General features: G+C 40.2%; 1 protein-coding gene across 1 annotated transcript; it reads right to left on the bottom strand.

The window, feature by feature from the left end:
• Positions 1–113: 113 nt before the first annotated feature.
• LOC141406266 (uncharacterized) lies at positions 114–10677 on the bottom strand. Its single transcript, XM_073991504.1, has 5 exons — positions 10589–10677; positions 10362–10523; positions 708–2230; positions 377–572; positions 114–311 (listed from the first exon to the last, which is right to left on the bottom strand). The coding sequence occupies exons 1-5, from the start codon at positions 10675–10677 to the stop codon at positions 152–154; spliced, it is 2130 nt and encodes a 709-aa protein (XP_073847605.1). The 3' UTR covers positions 114–151.
• Between the last annotated feature and the right edge of the window lie 8497 nt (positions 10678–19174).

The following is a 19174-nucleotide window of genomic DNA, read 5'->3' as shown; positions in this document are numbered from 1 at the left end:
AGAATTAAGGTTTAGCCTATGTCATCCATGTAAATCAAAACGACTTGTGTAAGTGTGACGTATTACGTCATTATTCAGTTGGAAACTTAAGTGAAGTCCTTTGTCATTGAAATTTATTAATTCTTTTTTCATATATTATTACTCTCTTTCGTTACATTTGTAACTCTTCATAGTAATCCATGTGTAGATTTATATATTGTTCTTTATAGAACTTGGAGGATCTTGAAGCTGGATCATGGCACACACTCAAATATGATTGGACCTCAGCTAGTGAAACACCCGATGAAGGCTGGTTAACCTGGTTAGTATGTCTGAAATGAAAAAAATACATCAACAATTGAATTTTTAAAACAAAATCTCATGTGATTAAACTTACTCCCTTCCCTCCCGCGATTGGCATTGTTCCTGGGCCTGTTGATGCTGCTTCTTGGTCTCGTGGCGTTTCTTCATGCGTATCACAGTAACGCTTACCAGTAAACCGAAAAATATAAAAAGGCAAATGCCCAGGCCGACAAGAGCCAAAATCCATCCTTTATCGTCTTCCCAGACCCAAGCTTCGGCATCTTCATCATCTGGCGTGGAAACATAATAACTTTTACAATCAAATGGTGACACTTTGTTGGTGAACTTCGAAATCAAACAAAAAACATAAACCGAACCCGGTTTCAAATCGTTAACCAACAAAGTGTAGGACAAAAGATGCGAACCCAGTGAAAGTCGTTGGCTTAGTAGCCAGTGCAGATCTTGAGAATATTTCGTAAAGTGTATGATATCGAAAATTAGGGACTGTTGTGGAACATGTATGCGAACACTTGTTGACGAATGTGGACTTATGGTAAATTGACTTTGGGATGGAAATAAGGCCAAATAGATATTGTCGCTGGTGTAGAAATTGTGGCAACAAATCTGTACAATCGGGGGTGGTAGTGTTGGTGGTGGTGTTGGTGGTGGTGTTGGTGTTGTTGTTGATGGTACTATTGCGGCTGAAGTGGTTGTGGTTTCAAAGGATGGTGATGTTGTTGTTTCAATAGATGTTGTAGTTGTTTCCACAGTTATGGGTTTGTCCTCCGTTGAAGTCGATGTTGTTTCCGTGGATGTTGATGTTGTTGGAGATGTTGTTTCCCCAGTTATTGGACTATCCTCGGTTGAAGTTGTTGTATCATAAATTGATTCGGTTGTCGGCTCCGAAGAATCATTTTCAGTTGTATTGTCAAATATTGTGCTTGTCACATCTGTGTTTTGATCCTCTGTTACATGGGCTGTGGTAGAAGTCATATTGATCACATTCTCTGTTGTCAATTCTTCCTTACATATCAATTCCAATGAGAAGAGTAACTTATTTTCCAATTCTGGAGGCAAGAGACATTTCGTATTATCTTTATCCACCACTTTGGCGGAGAAATTTTGTTGCAACACTCTTAAAAATTCATAATTGTCACATCCACAATCCCACTGATTAGCAGCTAAGGATAAACCACTCACCCCACTGAGTTTGGACAATAAATTAACATCCAATTTAGTCAATTGATTCTGACTTAAATTCAAAAATTTTAAACTTTCAAGCATGCCATCAAATATATTCTCCGGCAATTCCAAGAGACTGCAATTGGCTAAGTTGAAAGACTCTACGGGACCCAAATTCGCAAAACTCGTTCCCCTTAATATGTTGCGAAAATAATTATCACTAAAATCCACTTCCTTTAAGCGACTCATTACTCCATTCCACGACCAATCGCGAGGATCAAAAGTTTGCGTACTTCTCGGTTTATGCAAAATTCTCAAAGTTTGCAATGTTTCATTTAAGGGTTTTAGACAATTATTTCCATACAATGCCGTAGAATAATCATTCCTATTGATTATCTCCAGTATCTCGAGGCTCTGCAAACCCTCAAAGGTAACTTCATTGAATTTCACAAATTTACTATTGTGAAGATATAAACTTTTTAGATTTTTAACCGATATCTGTTGAAATGCTCCATTCTCTATGTAGTATAGACCACAATTGTCTATGACCAGCTTGCTTAAACGAAAATTCCCTTCCAAGAATGATGACCTCATTGTATTTGCCGGAAAACTGCAATCGTAGAGAAATAATTCCAAATCTGAACCACACAAAACGTACAGAGGTTCCAATTCTTTGTATAAATTATTAATATTGCCGCCCGAACATGTTAATCGACAATTGGAATTGCTGGTAATGCACGTTAGGCCACGTGTTGTTTGTTGTTGTCTGGAAATGAAATTACAAAAAAAATAATCATAAATTTATAATGCACGCAAACAAGGATGTTAAATCAGTTAGTAAATTGCAGGGGTGACGTAGGGGATGGTAGATACCAAGGAACGGTCCTGACCGGCCTTAACATGGCAAAGCCCAGGATTTATCTTGGTCCCTCTTTCATCTCAAGTGGACACTGACCTCCCCGTGGTGTCACCTGGGGAACTGTCTTTAACACCCGTTAAAGGTAGTGAGCTAACATATGCCGCGCGTTCACCAATAAGAGCGTTAAAAACTTGGGTGTCGGGTTAGTAACCCTCCCCTAGAAAAAACAGCCTAATATGAAAAAGAAAGAAAAGAAAAACAAATCCCTCAAAAATTTACGACCCCCGCAAAGGCCCATGATCTGCGAATCTGCACCTGGAATGCTCGCAGAGAGAGAGAGAGAAGGTGCAGTACTTGAAAAGTACAAGACCGGTATTACTGCCATACAGGAAATACGATGGAACGGGAAAGGCGTCACAACAACACCTAAAGGTGACGCACTGTATTATAGCTGCCTTGACGTAAAGCATGAGTTTGGTTGCGGATTTGTAGTTGGTCGGAGGTTAAAACCATCTGGTCTCCAGCTTCACCCCAGTGAATGAAAGTCTCGCTGCAATTCGATTAAAAGCAAAATTCTTCAACATCAGCTTTATTTGCGCTCATGCTCCCACTGAAGACAAGGACGAACAGAGCAAAGATATATTTTACGAGCGCTTAGAAGAAACTTATGACCGTTGCCCTGCCCATGACATTAAAATAATACTAGGCGATTTTAATGTCAAAATTGGAAAGGAGAATATCTTTGGCCCAATAGTCGGGAAATTCAGTCTCCACAGTGAAACATCTGACAATGGTTTGAGGCAGCAAGAACATGGTAGTTAGCAGTACCAGATTTAATCATCTCGATATTCATAAGGGCACCTGGCTGTCTCCAGATCAAAGAACAAGTAATCAAATTGATCATGTTGTAATAGATGGAAGACATTCATCCAGCGTGTTGGATGTACGATCGTTCCGAGGCGCAAACATTGATTCGGACCACTACCTTGTTGCAGCAAAGGTACGTACCCGTCTAAACGTTGCAAATAAAGCACGAACAGACACAACGCGGAAGTTGGACATCGATAGGCTGCAAACACAACAGATAGCCACAGCATATTCCACTCAACTAGCCCAATTGCTTAATGAGAACACTCCTTGTCCCGATAACAAAAAAACACAATGGCAAAATACTGCCCACTCCATGCAAACAGCCGCAAAATCCATACTTGGATACCAGAGACCTCCACAAAGGAATTCATGGTATGACCAGGAGTGTCGTGCTGCTACCGAAGAGAAAAATGCGGCGTATAGAGCTACTTTACAATCAGTAGCAACGCGTAGCTCACGAGAGATATCGGGAGAAAAGGAGAGAAGAGAAACGTCTTTTCCGCAAGAAAAAGAGAGAACTGGAAAAGCAAGAGTGTGAAAAAATCCAGATGTATAGGAGCCAGAATGAAGTCCGAAAATTCTACCAAAGAGTGAAACATGAAACAGATGGCTTTGGTACAGGCACATTCTCCTGTAGAGACCAGCAAGGTAATCTGGGAACAGATACAAATAGCGTGCTCAGGGTATGGAAGGAACATTTCTCCAATCTGCTGGTATCCAATACTAGCGAAGACCATGATACCACAGATCCAATCCCAGAAGATGGTATAGAATGTATACCGCCCGGCCAAGATGAGGTAAAAACAGCAATCAACCGGCTGAAGAATAATAAAGCAGCAGGAGCTGATGGCTTACCAGCCGAGCTGTTTATAACCGGGGGCGACGCGCTGATAAGTTGTATGCATCAGCTAGTTAGCACCATTTGACAGAAAGAACGCGTACCAGACGATTGGAACCTGAGCATCCTGTGTCCCGTCCACAAGAAAGGAGATAAGACCGTTTGCTCCAACTATAGGGGCATAAGTCTTCTCCCTTTTGCCTATAAGATAGTGTCAGGGATATTGTGCGAACGACTAAAGCCAATGGTCAACGAAATAATTGGACAATACTAATGTGGCTTTAGACCTGGCGAGTCCACCATTGACCAGATATTTACCCTGCGGCAAATCCTGGAGAAGACCCAAGAGATGCAGATCGACACATATCACCTTTTTGTCGATTATAAAGCAGCATTCGGCAGCCCGCTACGTTCAAAGGTATTCCAAGCAATGTCTGAATTTGGTATCCCCGCAAAGCTCATCAGGCTTTGTAAAATGACTCTAACTGACACAAGATCTTCAGTTAAATTTGGAAAGAACCTCTCCGAAGAATTTTGTACCAAAAGAGGTTTCAGACAAGGAGACAGCCTTTCGTGTGACCTATTTAACATTTAGCTGGAAAAGGTAATACGAGATGCAAATGTCAAAAGAAATGACACAATTTACACCAATAGCCACATGTTACTTGCTTATGCTGATGACATAGACATCATGGGACGATCAGTAAAGGAAGTAACTGATACCTTTAGGAAGGTCGAAGCAGAATCTGCGAAAGTGGGTCTGGCGGTAAACGGCGAAAAGACCAAATTGATGGTGTCGACGCGCAGAGCGTACATAGAGCTCGGACCAACTGTGGAAGTTGTTACCTATAATTTTGAGGTAGTAAAAGACTTCGTATACCTCGGCACCGCCGTAAACACAACAAACGACATGAGTTGTGAAATAAGAAGAAGAATTTAATTGGCCAACAGATGCTACTATGGTTTGAGGAAGCAATTTAAAAACAAAGCCACATCTCGTCAAACAAAAATAACCCTATACAAAACGCTGATACTACCCGTGCTAATGTATGACTCCGAAGCATGGGTACTTGCGCAAGCAGATAAGGCAGTGCTTGGTGTGTTTGAGAGAAAAATTCTTCGAAAGATCTACGGACCAATCTGCGTTGACATTGAATATCGACGTCGTATGAACCTCGAGCTGTATCAGCTACACAACGACATCAATATAGTTAAACGTATCGAGATGCAACGATTGCGTTGGCTAGGTCATATCATAAGAATGAGCGATGATGAACCCGCTAAAAAGGCGTATGAATAGATGCCACATGTCGGTGCATGCAGAATTGGCAGGCCAAAGAATAGATGGCGCAAACAAGTTGATGAAGAGATGGTAAGGCTCGGTATTCCAGAAAGCGAAGCGAAAAACAGGGAGAATCGGAGATCTTTTCTTAGTTCGGTCTATGGAACAAATGTTCCGTAATGGGCCAGCTAAGTAAGTAAGTAATATAAAAATATCAAATATTAAATATAAAATATAAATATGTATATGAAAATATATAATATAAAATATAACAAGTAAAAAAGTGTCAGTCGGCTTTGCCGACAGAGGTATACCCTCAGCCAATGTGAATTGAAACTTTCATCTACTGGCAGATAGAATGTATTTAGCGTCTCTTCAGAATTTTGTGGCCCTTTTTTAACATTTGAACTTGCCGACAAAAATGTGGATTAGGAATTAACACAAATGTTGAACTTTTGTGGGGGAGGTACCCTTAGGGAGGACCGATATGGGCCATTTTAGAAGTTAAACTAAACTTTGACAAAATATTAGGAGATCCAAAGTTTGGACCAAATTGGTTGCACCATTCAAGTGATATCGTCCTAACATTTTAGTGACATTTTTTAAATATTGGGGAGAAGTACCGGAAGTTGGGGACCGGTATTGCCCCATGAAACTAAGTTTGGATAAAATATGACGAAGACCAAATGTTGCACCAAATCGGTAGAACAGTTCGAGAGCCACATATGGTGACATAGGGCTTTTTACACCTTTCGGGATATTTTCCCAAGAAGTATGGACTTGCCCCTGAAAAAACTTTTACCATCGTAGTGGAGGTAGCGAATGCAAATCGCTTCAACAAAAATCAAAGTGATTAGAGAGCAGGTCTTAAAGTGAACTTAACCGAATTTTTGTGTGGGAGGTACCCGAAGGAGTGGACAAATATAGTCTATATTCGAACCTGATCTATATCTGGTAGATATATTAGGATGTGCAAAGTATGGATTACATCGGTCACTCCCTTCAAGATTTATCGTGCGCAAAATTTTTCCGAATATTTTTGAACTTTTGTGGGGGAGGTACCCGAAGGAGTGGACCGATATGGCTTATCTTCGAACTTAAACCATGTTTGGACAAAATATTACTAAGGCCAAATTTTGGACCCAATCGGCAGATCCGTTCGAGAGTTATCTTGCGCTCTAACCACCTCACACGGTGTCATAGAGATTTTTTTGCAACTTTCAGGGTATTTTCTCAGGAAGTATGGACTTGACCCTGATGAAAGTTATACCGTTATATGAGGGGCGGTGAATACAGGTTGCTACAACAAAAATCAAATCGATTCGAGAGAAGGTCCTAAACTGAACTTTTCCGAAATTTTGTGTGGGAGGTACCCGAATGAGTGGACCGATTGAGTCCATATTGGAACCTCATCTAAGAAATTTCACGTATGCATAGTATGGACCAAATGGGTTACTTCCTTCAAGAGTTACCGTGCGCACAAACTTTCCGAACATTTTCGAATTTTTGTGGGGGAGGTACCGGAAGGAGTTGAGCGATGTAGCTCATCTTCGAACGTAAACTAAGTTTGGGCAAAATATTACGAAAGCCAAAATTTGAACCGAATCGGTTCATCCGTTCGAGAGTTATCGTGCGCTCCAGCCAGCAGGGCAGACAGACAGACGGACGGACATGGCTACATCGACTCCAAATTGTCTGAAACACATTTCGTCCAAACATACTTGGGGTCTAAAACCATTATTTCGATGAGGCACATTTTCATCGTATCAAAGTGTATATCACCAATATTTTTGAAAATTTAACATAGCTGAAGCCAAGGTTTACCCTTTTAGAATACGCGACTTGTGGTTCTATATTATACAAATTAAATATTTTTGGATAAAATGAAATGTTGTTGGACGTGGCAAAAAATATTGGCCTTAAAAGATAATTTGTGTGGAAGCTGTGGCTATATTTATGTTAAAAAATGGGTAAAAATGGGTCGAAGCCACCATGTCTTTTTTATACCCTCAGCCTTTAGGCTAAAGAGGGTATTTACACTTTGATACAGCCAAAAATGTGCCTCATCGAAATAATGGTTTTAGACCCCAAGTATGTTTGTACGATATCCGTTTCAGACAATTTTGAGTCGATCTAGCAATGTCCGTCCGTCTGTCCGTCTGTCTGGCTGGTGCGCACGATAACTCTCGAACGGATCAATCGATTCGCTTCAAATTTTGGGTATCGAAATATTTTGCCCAGATTTGATTTAAGTTCGAAGATGGGCCATATCGGTCCACTCCTTCAGTTACCTCCCCCACAAAAGTGGACCCTATTGGTTCACTCTTTCGGGTACCTTCCACACAAAATTTTGCTTAAGTGCAGTTTAAGGCCTGCTCTCGAATCTCTTTGATTTTTGTTGCAGCCACTTGTATTCACTACCCCCATTACGACGATATAATTGTTTTCAGGAGCAAGTCCATACATCCTCAGTAATCAGCACGAAAACTGCAAACAACCCATATAATACCATGTGTCGTAGTTGGAGTGCACGATAACTCTCGAACGGATCAACATATTTGTTTAAAATTTTGGGTCTTGCAATATTTTGTCCAAACTTAGTTTAAATTCGAAGATAGACCATATCGGTCCACTCCTTCCGGTACCTCCCCCACAAAGGTTCAACATTTTTCGCCAAGATTGTGGGCATGATAACTCTAGGAGAGAATAACCGAATGGAGCCAAACTTTGCTATTGGTAATATTACTTTCAGGCATAGATCGAGTTCTAATATGGACTATATCGGTCCACTCATTTGAGTACCTCCCACACAAAATTTGGAAGAAGAAAAGTATAGTTTAGGTCCGAATATGTACTACATCGGAACACTCCTATGGGTACACCCTACCCAAAGTTTGGAAAAAATGCACTCGTCTTGGATCATTCTGAATTTTGTTGCAACATGTAGTTTTTGCGGCCCTTTCCATCCTGGAAAATTTTGCCAACAGCTAAAAAACCTACAGAAGTATTGTGTTAACTTTTTTTCTTCGGGTAAGTGGCTGAGGGTATATCTCGGTCGGCTCAGCTGACTGATACTTTCTTACTTGTTTTGTTATACCCTCAGCCTTTAGGCTAAAGAGGGTATTTACACTTTGATACGACCAAAAATGTGCCTCATCGAAATAATGGTTTTAGACCCCAAGTATGTTTGTACGATATCAGTTTCAGACAATTTTGAGTAGATATAGCAATGTCCGTCCGTCTGTCTGTCTGTCTGTCCGTCTGTCTGGCTGGCTGGCTGGTGCGCACGATAACTCTCGAACGGATCAATCGATTCGGTTCAAATTTTGGGTATCGAATTATTTTGTCTAGATTCGATTTAAGTTCGAAGATGGGCCATATAGGTCCACTCCTTCAGGTACCTCCCCCACAAATGTTCAAAAATTGTCGCAAAACTTGTGCGCACGATAACTCTTGTAGGGAACAACCGATTTGGTCCATACTTTGCACATCGTGTAATTTCTACCAAACTTAGATGCGGTTCCAATATGGACTCAATCGGTCCACTCCTTCGGGTACCTCCCACACAAAATTTCGGAAAAGTTCAGTTTAGGACCTGGTCTCGAATCGCTTTGATTTTTATTGCAACAACTTATATTCACTGCCCCCCATACGAAGGTACAAGTATCATCAGGGGCAAGTCCATACTTCCTGAGAAAATAGGCTGAAAGATGCAAAAGGCCCCTATGACACCGAGTGTAGTGGTTGGCGCGCAAGATAACTCTCGAACGGATCTGCCGATTCTGTCCAAAATTTGACCTTCATAATATTTTGTCCAAACATATTTTAAATTCGAAAATAAGCCATATCGGTCCCTCCTTCAGATACCTTCCCCACAAAAGTTCAAAAAAGTTCGGAAAAATTGTGCGCACAATAACTCTTTGAGAGAGTGACCGATTTGGTCCATACTTTACACATCCTAATATATCTACCAGATATAGATCAGGTTCGAATATGGACTATATTGGTCTACTCCTTCTGGTACCTCTCACACAAAATTTCGGATAAGTTCACTTTAAGACCTGCTCTCGAATCACTTTGATTTTTGTTGAAGCTATTTGCATTCGCTGCCTCTATTACGACGGTAAAAGTTTTTCAGGGGTAAGTCCATATTTCTTGGGAAAACAGCGCGAAAGGTGTAAAAAAAACCCCTATGTCACCATATGTGGCGGTCGGAGAGCACGATAACTCTCAATCTGTTCAACCGATTTGGTCCAACATTTGGTCTTCGTCATATTATATCCAAACTTAGTTTCATGGGGCAATACCGGTCCACAACTTCCGGTACTTCTCCCCAATATTTAAAAAATATCACTAATATGCTAGGACGATATCACTTGAATGGGGGCAACCAAATTGGTCCAAACTTTGGATCTCCTAATATTTTGTCAAAATTAAGTTTAACTTGTAAAATGGCCCATATCGGTCCTCCCTAAGGGTACCTGCTCTACAAAAGTTCAACATTTGTGTCTTAGTGCAGTTAATTCCTAATCCACATTTTTTTGGCAAGTTCAAATTCTAAAAAGGGCCACAAAATTCTGAAGAGACCTGAAATACATTCAATCTGTCCGTAGGTGAAAGTTTCACTTCACATTGGCTGAGGGTATATATCTGTCGGCAAAGCCGACTGACACTTTCTTATTTATTTTATTTATAGTCACTTACAGATCCCGACTACTTAGCGATGCAAGAAAAATAAAATTGATGACTTAAGAAAAGGTAACATAAGACTGTTTCAAGGGCTAATAACGCGGACCGGGCCGGCTAGTTTAAAATATAAAATATATAAGTGGAAATACACACTCTGAGCTACCGTTTTTTATTGTCATTATTTTTTAACCATGCTGCTAATTCTAAAGGTAGCTTCTTTACACTACTCAGTAATGGGCTGCTGTGGTTCCCAACTTTTTGCTGGGATAAGAAGTCTTTACGATCTGTTTATTTAATTTCTTACTTCTTTCACATCCTAGTTTTTCTACACATATCTCTTCGCAAATTATCACACTTACCTCATTTTGTCGGCATTCTGCGATGTGTCATCAATGATGATTATATTATCCTTCACCAATAACCATGTCTTATCGTAGGCATTGCCAGTAAAATCAACATTCGATAAAACCAGTAATAAAATAAAACCAATTAGAAGGGGTATAACCACAAATTTACACCATCTAAAAAGCAAAAGTAGATCACATCACTTGAAAATTGAACCAAGAAAGAATATACTGAATTTTACCGAAATTTCTTTGGTTGATAAAATCTTTCCGAGGGCGGTTTAGTTGTGCTCTCATCAGGACTTAAAATGAAAGTTTTCTTCTTGACCATATTATTTTTAATCGGCACGAAATGCCCACAGTTCAAGTTGATATTCTCTCGCTCTTCAAGTTATTTGGGAGTGGAAATTGTACTGATCTTTATGCCACTAAATTTTCCACTGAATATCCAAGAAGTGAACGCACTCCAAGTTGCTATTCTTTCCCTTACTTCAAGTTATGTTGGTGTGGTGTAGAAATTGACACTGATCCTTATGCTACCGAATTTCACGCGGAACTAAAATGCCATGCCATGAACAACAAGATTGAATTCCATCATCATCCCCATTTGGTGGTTTGATGCGATTAGCTTATCTTTATTAGTTGTGGCCAATATGATTTATAACTGATTTTAATTGATAAATTAGATTTACGCTTATCAATTGTTACAATATATCGCTTGGCGTGTGATGGTTAAAGGATGTTGAGGGGAGTGGTGGCAGGCACTTGGGTTAAGTGTAAAGATGTGTTTCACTTTACTGCGGTGAGTCTATTTTTAGTTTAGGGAAATTTGCTCTCATCCAATACACGGGTGTGCGAAAATTATTTGTAACAACAAATTGGTTTTTGCTACTCGATATTCTAGGTCTCAGCTGTTGTTCGTCTATAAAAACATGTTGAAGAGAATTCAAAAAACCCTTACTTAAGTGACCCAAAACAGAAAATTTGTCTCGTAAACCGAACTAATCAACTTTAAATACCACACCGGCAAAATTTTCAGAGCTACATGAGCCATTATGAAAGTTTCAACGTTGGGCGCCACTGTTTTCGTAAATATAAATCGATTAATCTCTAGATGGATGATAATTTTTGAATACGAGAAATCTAGTTAGATGAGAATTCTCGGTTTAAAAAGTTATCATCCATCTAGAGAATAATTGATTTATATTTACGAAAACAGTGGCGCACAACGTTGAAACTTTCACATTATTCATCAGCGCATTAATTAAGATTCTGAACTCCAATTTGAATACCATCCCAGCAAAAATTTCAGAGCTACATGAGCCATTATTAAAGTTTCAACGTTGGGCGCCACTGTTGTTGATAACTTTTGAACCCGAAAAACCTAGTCTGATGAGATTTGTCGGGTCCAAAATTTATCATCCAACCAAAGAACAATTCGATTTATATTTACGAAAACAGTGGCGCCCAACGTAGTAATTTTCATATTATTTTTCATCTCATTGATTGCGGGTCTGAAGTCATTCTATATCGTCGTTTTGAATTGTTTCTGCGGAATCTAGAACGCTATTTGTGATAGATGGAAGACATTCATCGAGCGTGTTGGATGCACGATGGTTCCGAGGCGCAAACATTGATTCGGACCATTACTTTGTTGCAGCAAAGGTACGTACCCGTCTAAACGTTGCAAATAAAGCACGAACAGCACAACGCGGAAGTTGGACATCAATAGGCTACAAACACACAATAGATAGCCACAGCATATTTCACTCAACTAGCCCAATTGCTTAATGAGAGCACTCCTTTTCCCGATAACATATCAGCGCAATGGCAAAGCATTGCCCACTCCATGCAAACAGCCGCAAAATCCATACTTGGATAGCAGAGACCTCCACAAAGGAATTCATGGTATGACCAGGAGTGTCGTGCTGCTACCGAAGAGAAAAATGCGGCATATAGAGCTACCTTACAATCAGTAGCAACGCGTAGAAAGAGAAACGGAGAGAAGAGAAACGTCTTTTCCGCAAGAAAAAGAGAGAAATGGAATAGCGAGAGTGTGAAAAAATCGAGATGTACAGGAGCCAGAATGAAGTCCGAAAATTTTACCAAAGAGTCAAGCATCAAACAGATGGCTTTGTCACAGGCACATCCTCCTGTAGAGACCAGCAAGGTAATCTGGTAACAGATACAGATAGCGTGCTCAGGATATGGAAGGAACATTTTTCCAATCTACTGGTATCCAATAGTAGCGAAGACGATGATACCACAGATCCAATTCCAGAAGATGGTAAAAACAGCAAGATGAGGTAAAAACAGCAATCAACCGGCTGAAGAATAATAAGGCAGCAGTTGCCGATGGCTTACCAACCGAGCTGTTTAAAACCGGAGGCAACGCGCTGATAAGGTGTATGCATCAGCTAGTTACCACCATCTGGCAGGAAGAACTCGTACCCGACGATTGGAACCTGAGCATCCTGTGTCCCGTCCACAAGAAAGGAGATAAGACTGTATGCTCCAACTATAGGGGCATAAGTATTCTCCCTATTGCCTATAAGATAGTGTCAGGGTTATTGTGCGAACGACTAAAGCCAATGATCAACGAAATAATTGGACCATACCAATGTGGCTTTAGACCTGGCAAGTCCACCATTGACCAGATATTTACCCTTCGGCAAATCCTGGAGAAGACACAAGAGATGCAGATCGACCCATATCACCTTTTTGTCGATTATAAAGCAGCATTCGACAGTCCCCTCCGATCAAAGGTATTCCATGCAATGTCTGAATTTGGTATCCCCGCAAAGCTCATCCGGCTTTGTAAAATGACTTTAACTGATACTAGGTCCTCAGTTAAAATTGGAAAGAACCTCTCCGAAGAATTTTGTACCAAAAGAGGTTTCAGACAAGGAGACAGCCTTTCGTGTGACCTATTTAACATTTAGCTGGAAAAGGTAATACGAGATGCAAATGTCAAAAGAAATGACACAATTTACACCAATAGCCACATGTTACTTGCTTATGCTGATGACATAGACATCATGGGACGATCAGTAAAGGAAGTAACTGATACCTTTAGGAAGGTCGAAGCAGAATCTGCGAAAGTGGGTCTGGCGGTAAACGGCGAAAAGACCAAATTGATGGTGTCGACGCGCAGAGCGTACATAGAGCTCGGACCAACTGTGGAAGTTGTTACCTATAATTTTGAGGTAGTAAAAGACTTCGTATACCTCGGCACCGCCGTAAACACAACAAACGACATGAGTTGTGAAATAAGAAGAAGAATTTAATTGGCCAACAGATGCTACTATGGTTTGAGGAAGCAATTTAAAAACAAAGCCACATCTCGTCAAACAAAAATAACCCTATACAAAACGCTGATACTACCCGTGCTAATGTATGACTCCGAAGCATGGGTACTTGCGCAAGCAGATAAGGCAGTGCTTGGTGTGTTTGAGAGAAAAATTCTTCGAAAGATCTACGGACCAATCTGCGTTGACATTGAATATCGACGTCGTATGAACCTCGAGCTGTATCAGCTACACAACGACATCAATATAGTTAAACGTATCGAGATGCAACGATTGCGTTGGCTAGGTCATATCATAAGAATGAGCGATGATGAACCCGCTAAAAAGGCGTATGAATAGATGCCACATGTCGGTGCATGCAGAATTGGCAGGCCAAAGAATAGATGGCGCAAACAAGTTGATGAAGAGATGGTAAGGCTCGGTATTCCAGAAAGCGAAGCGAAAAACAGGGAGAATCGGAGATCTTTTCTTAGTTCGGTCTATGGAACAAATGTTCCGTAATGGGCCAGCTAAGTAAGTAAGTAATATAAAAATATCAAATATTAAATATAAAATATAAATATGTATATGAAAATATATAATATAAAATATAACAAGTAAAAAAGTGTCAGTCGGCTTTGCCGACAGAGGTATACCCTCAGCCAATGTGAATTGAAACTTTCATCTACTGGCAGATAGAATGTATTTAGCGTCTCTTCAGAATTTTGTGGCCCTTTTTTAACATTTGAACTTGCCGACAAAAATGTGGATTAGGAATTAACACAAATGTTGAACTTTTGTGGGGGAGGTACCCTTAGGGAGGACCGATATGGGCCATTTTAGAAGTTAAACTAAACTTTGACAAAATATTAGGAGATCCAAAGTTTGGACCAAATTGGTTGCACCATTCAAGTGATATCGTCCTAACATTTTAGTGACATTTTTTAAATATTGGGGAGAAGTACCGGAAGTTGGGGACCGGTATTGCCCCATGAAACTAAGTTTGGATAAAATATGACGAAGACCAAATGTTGCACCAAATCGGTAGAACAGTTCGAGAGCCACATATGGTGACATAGGGCTTTTTACACCTTTCGGGATATTTTCCCAAGAAGTATGGACTTGCCCCTGAAAAAACTTTTACCATCGTAGTGGAGGTAGCGAATGCAAATCGCTTCAACAAAAATCAAAGTGATTAGAGAGCAGGTCTTAAAGTGAACTTAACCGAATTTTTGTGTGGGAGGTACCCGAAGGAGTGGACAAATATAGTCTATATTCGAACCTGATCTATATCTGGTAGATATATTAGGATGTGCAAAGTATGGATTACATCGGTCACTCCCTTCAAGATTTATCGTGCGCAAAATTTTTCCGAATATTTTTGAACTTTTGTGGGGGAGGTACCCGAAGGAGTGGACCGATATGGCTTATCTTCGAACTTAAACCATGTTTGGACAAAATATTACTAAGGCCAAATTTTGGACCCAATCGGCAGATCCGTTCGAGAGTTATCTTGCGCTCTAACCACCTCACACGGTGTCATAGAGATTTTTTTGCAACTTTCAGGGTATTTTCTCAGGAAGTATGGACTTGACCCTGATGAAAGTTATACCGTTATATGAGGGGCGGTGAATACAGGTTGCTACAACAAAAATCAAATCGATTCGAGAGAAGGTCCTAAACTGAACTTTTCCGAAATTTTGTGTGGGAGGTACCCGAATGAGTGGACCGATTGAGTCCATATTGGAACCTCATCTAAGAAATTTCACGTATGCATAGTATGGACCAAATGGGTTACTTCCTTCAAGAGTTACCGTGCGCACAAACTTTCCGAACATTTTCGAATTTTTGTGGGGGAGGTACCGGAAGGAGTTGAGCGATGTAGCTCATCTTCGAACGTAAACTAAGTTTGGGCAAAATATTACGAAAGCCAAAATTTGAACCGAATCGGTTCATCCGTTCGAGAGTTATCGTGCGCTCCAGCCAGCAGGGCAGACAGACAGACGGACGGACATGGCTACATCGACTCCAAATTGTCTGAAACACATTTCGTCCAAACATACTTGGGGTCTAAAACCATTATTTCGATGAGGCACATTTTCATCGTATCAAAGTGTATATCACCAATATTTTTGAAAATTTAACATAGCTGAAGCCAAGGTTTACCCTTTTAGAATACGCGACTTGTGGTTCTATATTATACAAATTAAATATTTTTGGATAAAATGAAATGTTGTTGGACGTGGCAAAAAATATTGGCCTTAAAAGATAATTTGTGTGGAAGCTGTGGCTATATTTATGTTAAAAAATGGGTAAAAATGGGTCGAAGCCACCATGTCTTTTTTATACCCTCAGCCTTTAGGCTAAAGAGGGTATTTACACTTTGATACAGCCAAAAATGTGCCTCATCGAAATAATGGTTTTAGACCCCAAGTATGTTTGTACGATATCCGTTTCAGACAATTTTGAGTCGATCTAGCAATGTCCGTCCGTCTGTCCGTCTGTCTGGCTGGTGCGCACGATAACTCTCGAACGGATCAATCGATTCGCTTCAAATTTTGGGTATCGAAATATTTTGCCCAGATTTGATTTAAGTTCGAAGATGGGCCATATCGGTCCACTCCTTCAGTTACCTCCCCCACAAAAGTGGACCCTATTGGTTCACTCTTTCGGGTACCTTCCACACAAAATTTGCTTAAGTGCAGTTTAAGGCCTGCTCTCGAATCTCTTTGATTTTTGTTGCAGCCACTTGTATTCACTACCCCCATTACGACGATATAATTGTTTTCAGGAGCAAGTCCATACATCCTCAGTAATCAGCACGAAAACTGCAAACAACCCATATAATACCATGTGTCGTAGTTGGAGTGCACGATAACTCTCGAACGGATCAACATATTTGTTTAAAATTTTGGGTCTTGCAATATTTTGTCCAAACTTAGTTTAAATTCGAAGATAGACCATATCGGTCCACTCCTTCCGGTACCTCCCCCACAAAGGTTCAACATTTTTCGCCAAGATTGTGGGCATGATAACTCTAGGAGAGAATAACCGAATGGAGCCAAACTTTGCTATTGGTAATATTACTTTCAGGCATAGATCGAGTTCTAATATGGACTATATCGGTCCACTCATTTGAGTACCTCCCACACAAAATTTGGAAGAAGAAAAGTATAGTTTAGGTCCGAATATGTACTACATCGGAACACTCCTATGGGTACACCCTACCCAAAGTTTGGAAAAAATGCACTCGTCTTGGATCATTCTGAATTTTGTTGCAACATGTAGTTTTTGCGGCCCTTTCCATCCTGGAAAATTTTGCCAACAGCTAAAAAACCTACAGAAGTATTGTGTTAACTTTTTTTCTTCGGGTAAGTGGCTGAGGGTATATCTCGGTCGGCTCAGCTGACTGATACTTTCTTACTTGTTTTGTTATACCCTCAGCCTTTAGGCTAAAGAGGGTATTTACACTTTGATACGACCAAAAATGTGCCTCATCGAAATAATGGTTTTAGACCCCAAGTATGTTTGTACGATATCAGTTTCAGACAATTTTGAGTAGATATAGCAATGTCCGTCCGTCTGTCTGTCTGTCTGTCCGTCTGTCTGGCTGGCTGGCTGGTGCGCACGATAACTCTCGAACGGATCAATCGATTCGGTTCAAATTTTGGGTATCGAATTATTTTGTCTAGATTCGATTTAAGTTCGAAGATGGGCCATATAGGTCCACTCCTTCAGGTACCTCCCCCACAAATGTTCAAAAATTGTCGCAAAACTTGTGCGCACGATAACTCTTGTAGGGAACAACCGATTTGGTCCATACTTTGCACATCGTGTAATTTCTACCAAACTTAGATGCGGTTCCAATATGGACTCAATCGGTCCACTCCTTCGGGTACCTCCCACACAAAATTTCGGAAAAGTTCAGTTTAGGACCTGGTCTCGAATCGCTTTGATTTTTATTGCAACAACTTATATTCACTGCCCCCCATACGAAGGTACAAGTATCATCAGGGGCAAGTCCATACTTCCTGAGAAAATAGGCTGAAAGATGCAAAAGGCCCCTATGACACCGAGTGTAGTGGTTGGCGCGCAAGATAACTCTCGAACGGATCTGCCGATTCTGTCCAAAATTTGACCTTCATAATATTTTGTCCAAACATATTTTAAATTCGAAAATAAGCCATATCGGTCCCTCCTTCAGATACCTTCCCCACAAAAGTTCAAAAAAGTTCGGAAAAATTGTGCGCACAATAACTCTTTGAGAGAGTGACCGATTTGGTCCATACTTTACACATCCTAATATATCTACCAGATATAGATCAGGTTCGAATATGGACTATATTGGTCTACTCCTTCTGGTACCTCTCACACAAAATTTCGGATAAGTTCACTTTAAGACCTGCTCTCGAATCACTTTGATTTTTGTTGAAGCTATTTGCATTCGCTGCCTCTATTACGACGGTAAAAGTTTTTCAGGGGTAAGTCCATATTTCTTGGGAAAACAGCGCGAAAGGTGTAAAAAAAACCCCTATGTCACCATATGTGGCGGTCGGAGAGCACGATAACTCTCAATCTGTTCAACCGATTTGGTCCAACATTTGGTCTTCGTCATATTATATCCAAACTTAGTTTCATGGGGCAATACCGGTCCACAACTTCCGGTACTTCTCCCCAATATTTAAAAAATATCACTAATATGCTAGGACGATATCACTTGAATGGGGGCAACCAAATTGGTCCAAACTTTGGATCTCCTAATATTTTGTCAAAATTAAGTTTAACTTGTAAAATGGCCCATATCGGTCCTCCCTAAGGGTACCTGCTCTACAAAAGTTCAACATTTGTGTCTTAGTGCAGTTAATTCCTAATCCACATTTTTTTGGCAAGTTCAAATTCTAAAAAGGGCCACAAAATTCTGAAGAGACCTGAAATACATTCAATCTGTCCGTAGGTGAAAGTTTCACTTCACATTGGCTGAGGGTATATATCTGTCGGCAAAGCCGACTGACACTTTCTTATTTATTTTATTTATAGTCACTTACAGATCCCGACTACTTAGCGATGCAAGAAAAATAAAATTGATGACTTAAGAAAAGGTAACATAAGACTGTTTCAAGGGCTAATAACGCGGACCGGGCCGGCTAGTTTAAAATATAAAATATATAAGTGGAAATACACACTCTGAGCTACCGTTTTTTATTGTCATTATTTTTTAACCATGCTGCTAATTCTAAAGGTAGCTTCTTTACACTACTCAGTAATGGGCTGCTGTGGTTCCCAACTTTTTGCTGGGATAAGAAGTCTTTACGATCTGTTTATTTAATTTCTTACTTCTTTCACATCCTAGTTTTTCTACACATATCTCTTCGCAAATTATCACACTTACCTCATTTTGTCGGCATTCTGCGATGTGTCATCAATGATGATTATATTATCCTTCACCAATAACCATGTCTTATCGTAGGCATTGCCAGTAAAATCAACATTCGATAAAACCAGTAATAAAATAAAACCAATTAGAAGGGGTATAACCACAAA

Source organism: Musca autumnalis, unplaced genomic scaffold (assembly GCF_047663935.1).
Source record: "Musca autumnalis isolate F117 unplaced genomic scaffold, ASM4766393v1 scaffold_5, whole genome shotgun sequence".
In the NCBI taxonomy this organism is placed as follows: Eukaryota; Metazoa; Arthropoda; class Insecta; order Diptera; family Muscidae; genus Musca; species Musca autumnalis.
The sequence above is the reverse complement of the archived record's forward strand: the minus strand, read 5'-3'. Positions and strand labels throughout refer to the sequence as shown.

Bases quoted from the DNA above. Each gene is read 5' to 3' on its own strand.
- LOC141406266 (XM_073991504.1), bottom strand. From the start codon at position 10,677: ATGGTCAAGAAGAAAACTTTCATTTTAAGTCCTGATGAGAGCACAACT. The intron at 573-707 runs GTTCGCATCTTT...TTTCCACGCCAG, and splicing joins AAGCCAACGACTTTCACTGG to ATGATGAAGATGCCGAAGCT. The intron at 312-376 runs GTAAGTTTAATC...TTTTCATTTCAG, and splicing joins CAATCGCGGGAGGGAAGGGA to ACATACTAACCAGGTTAACC.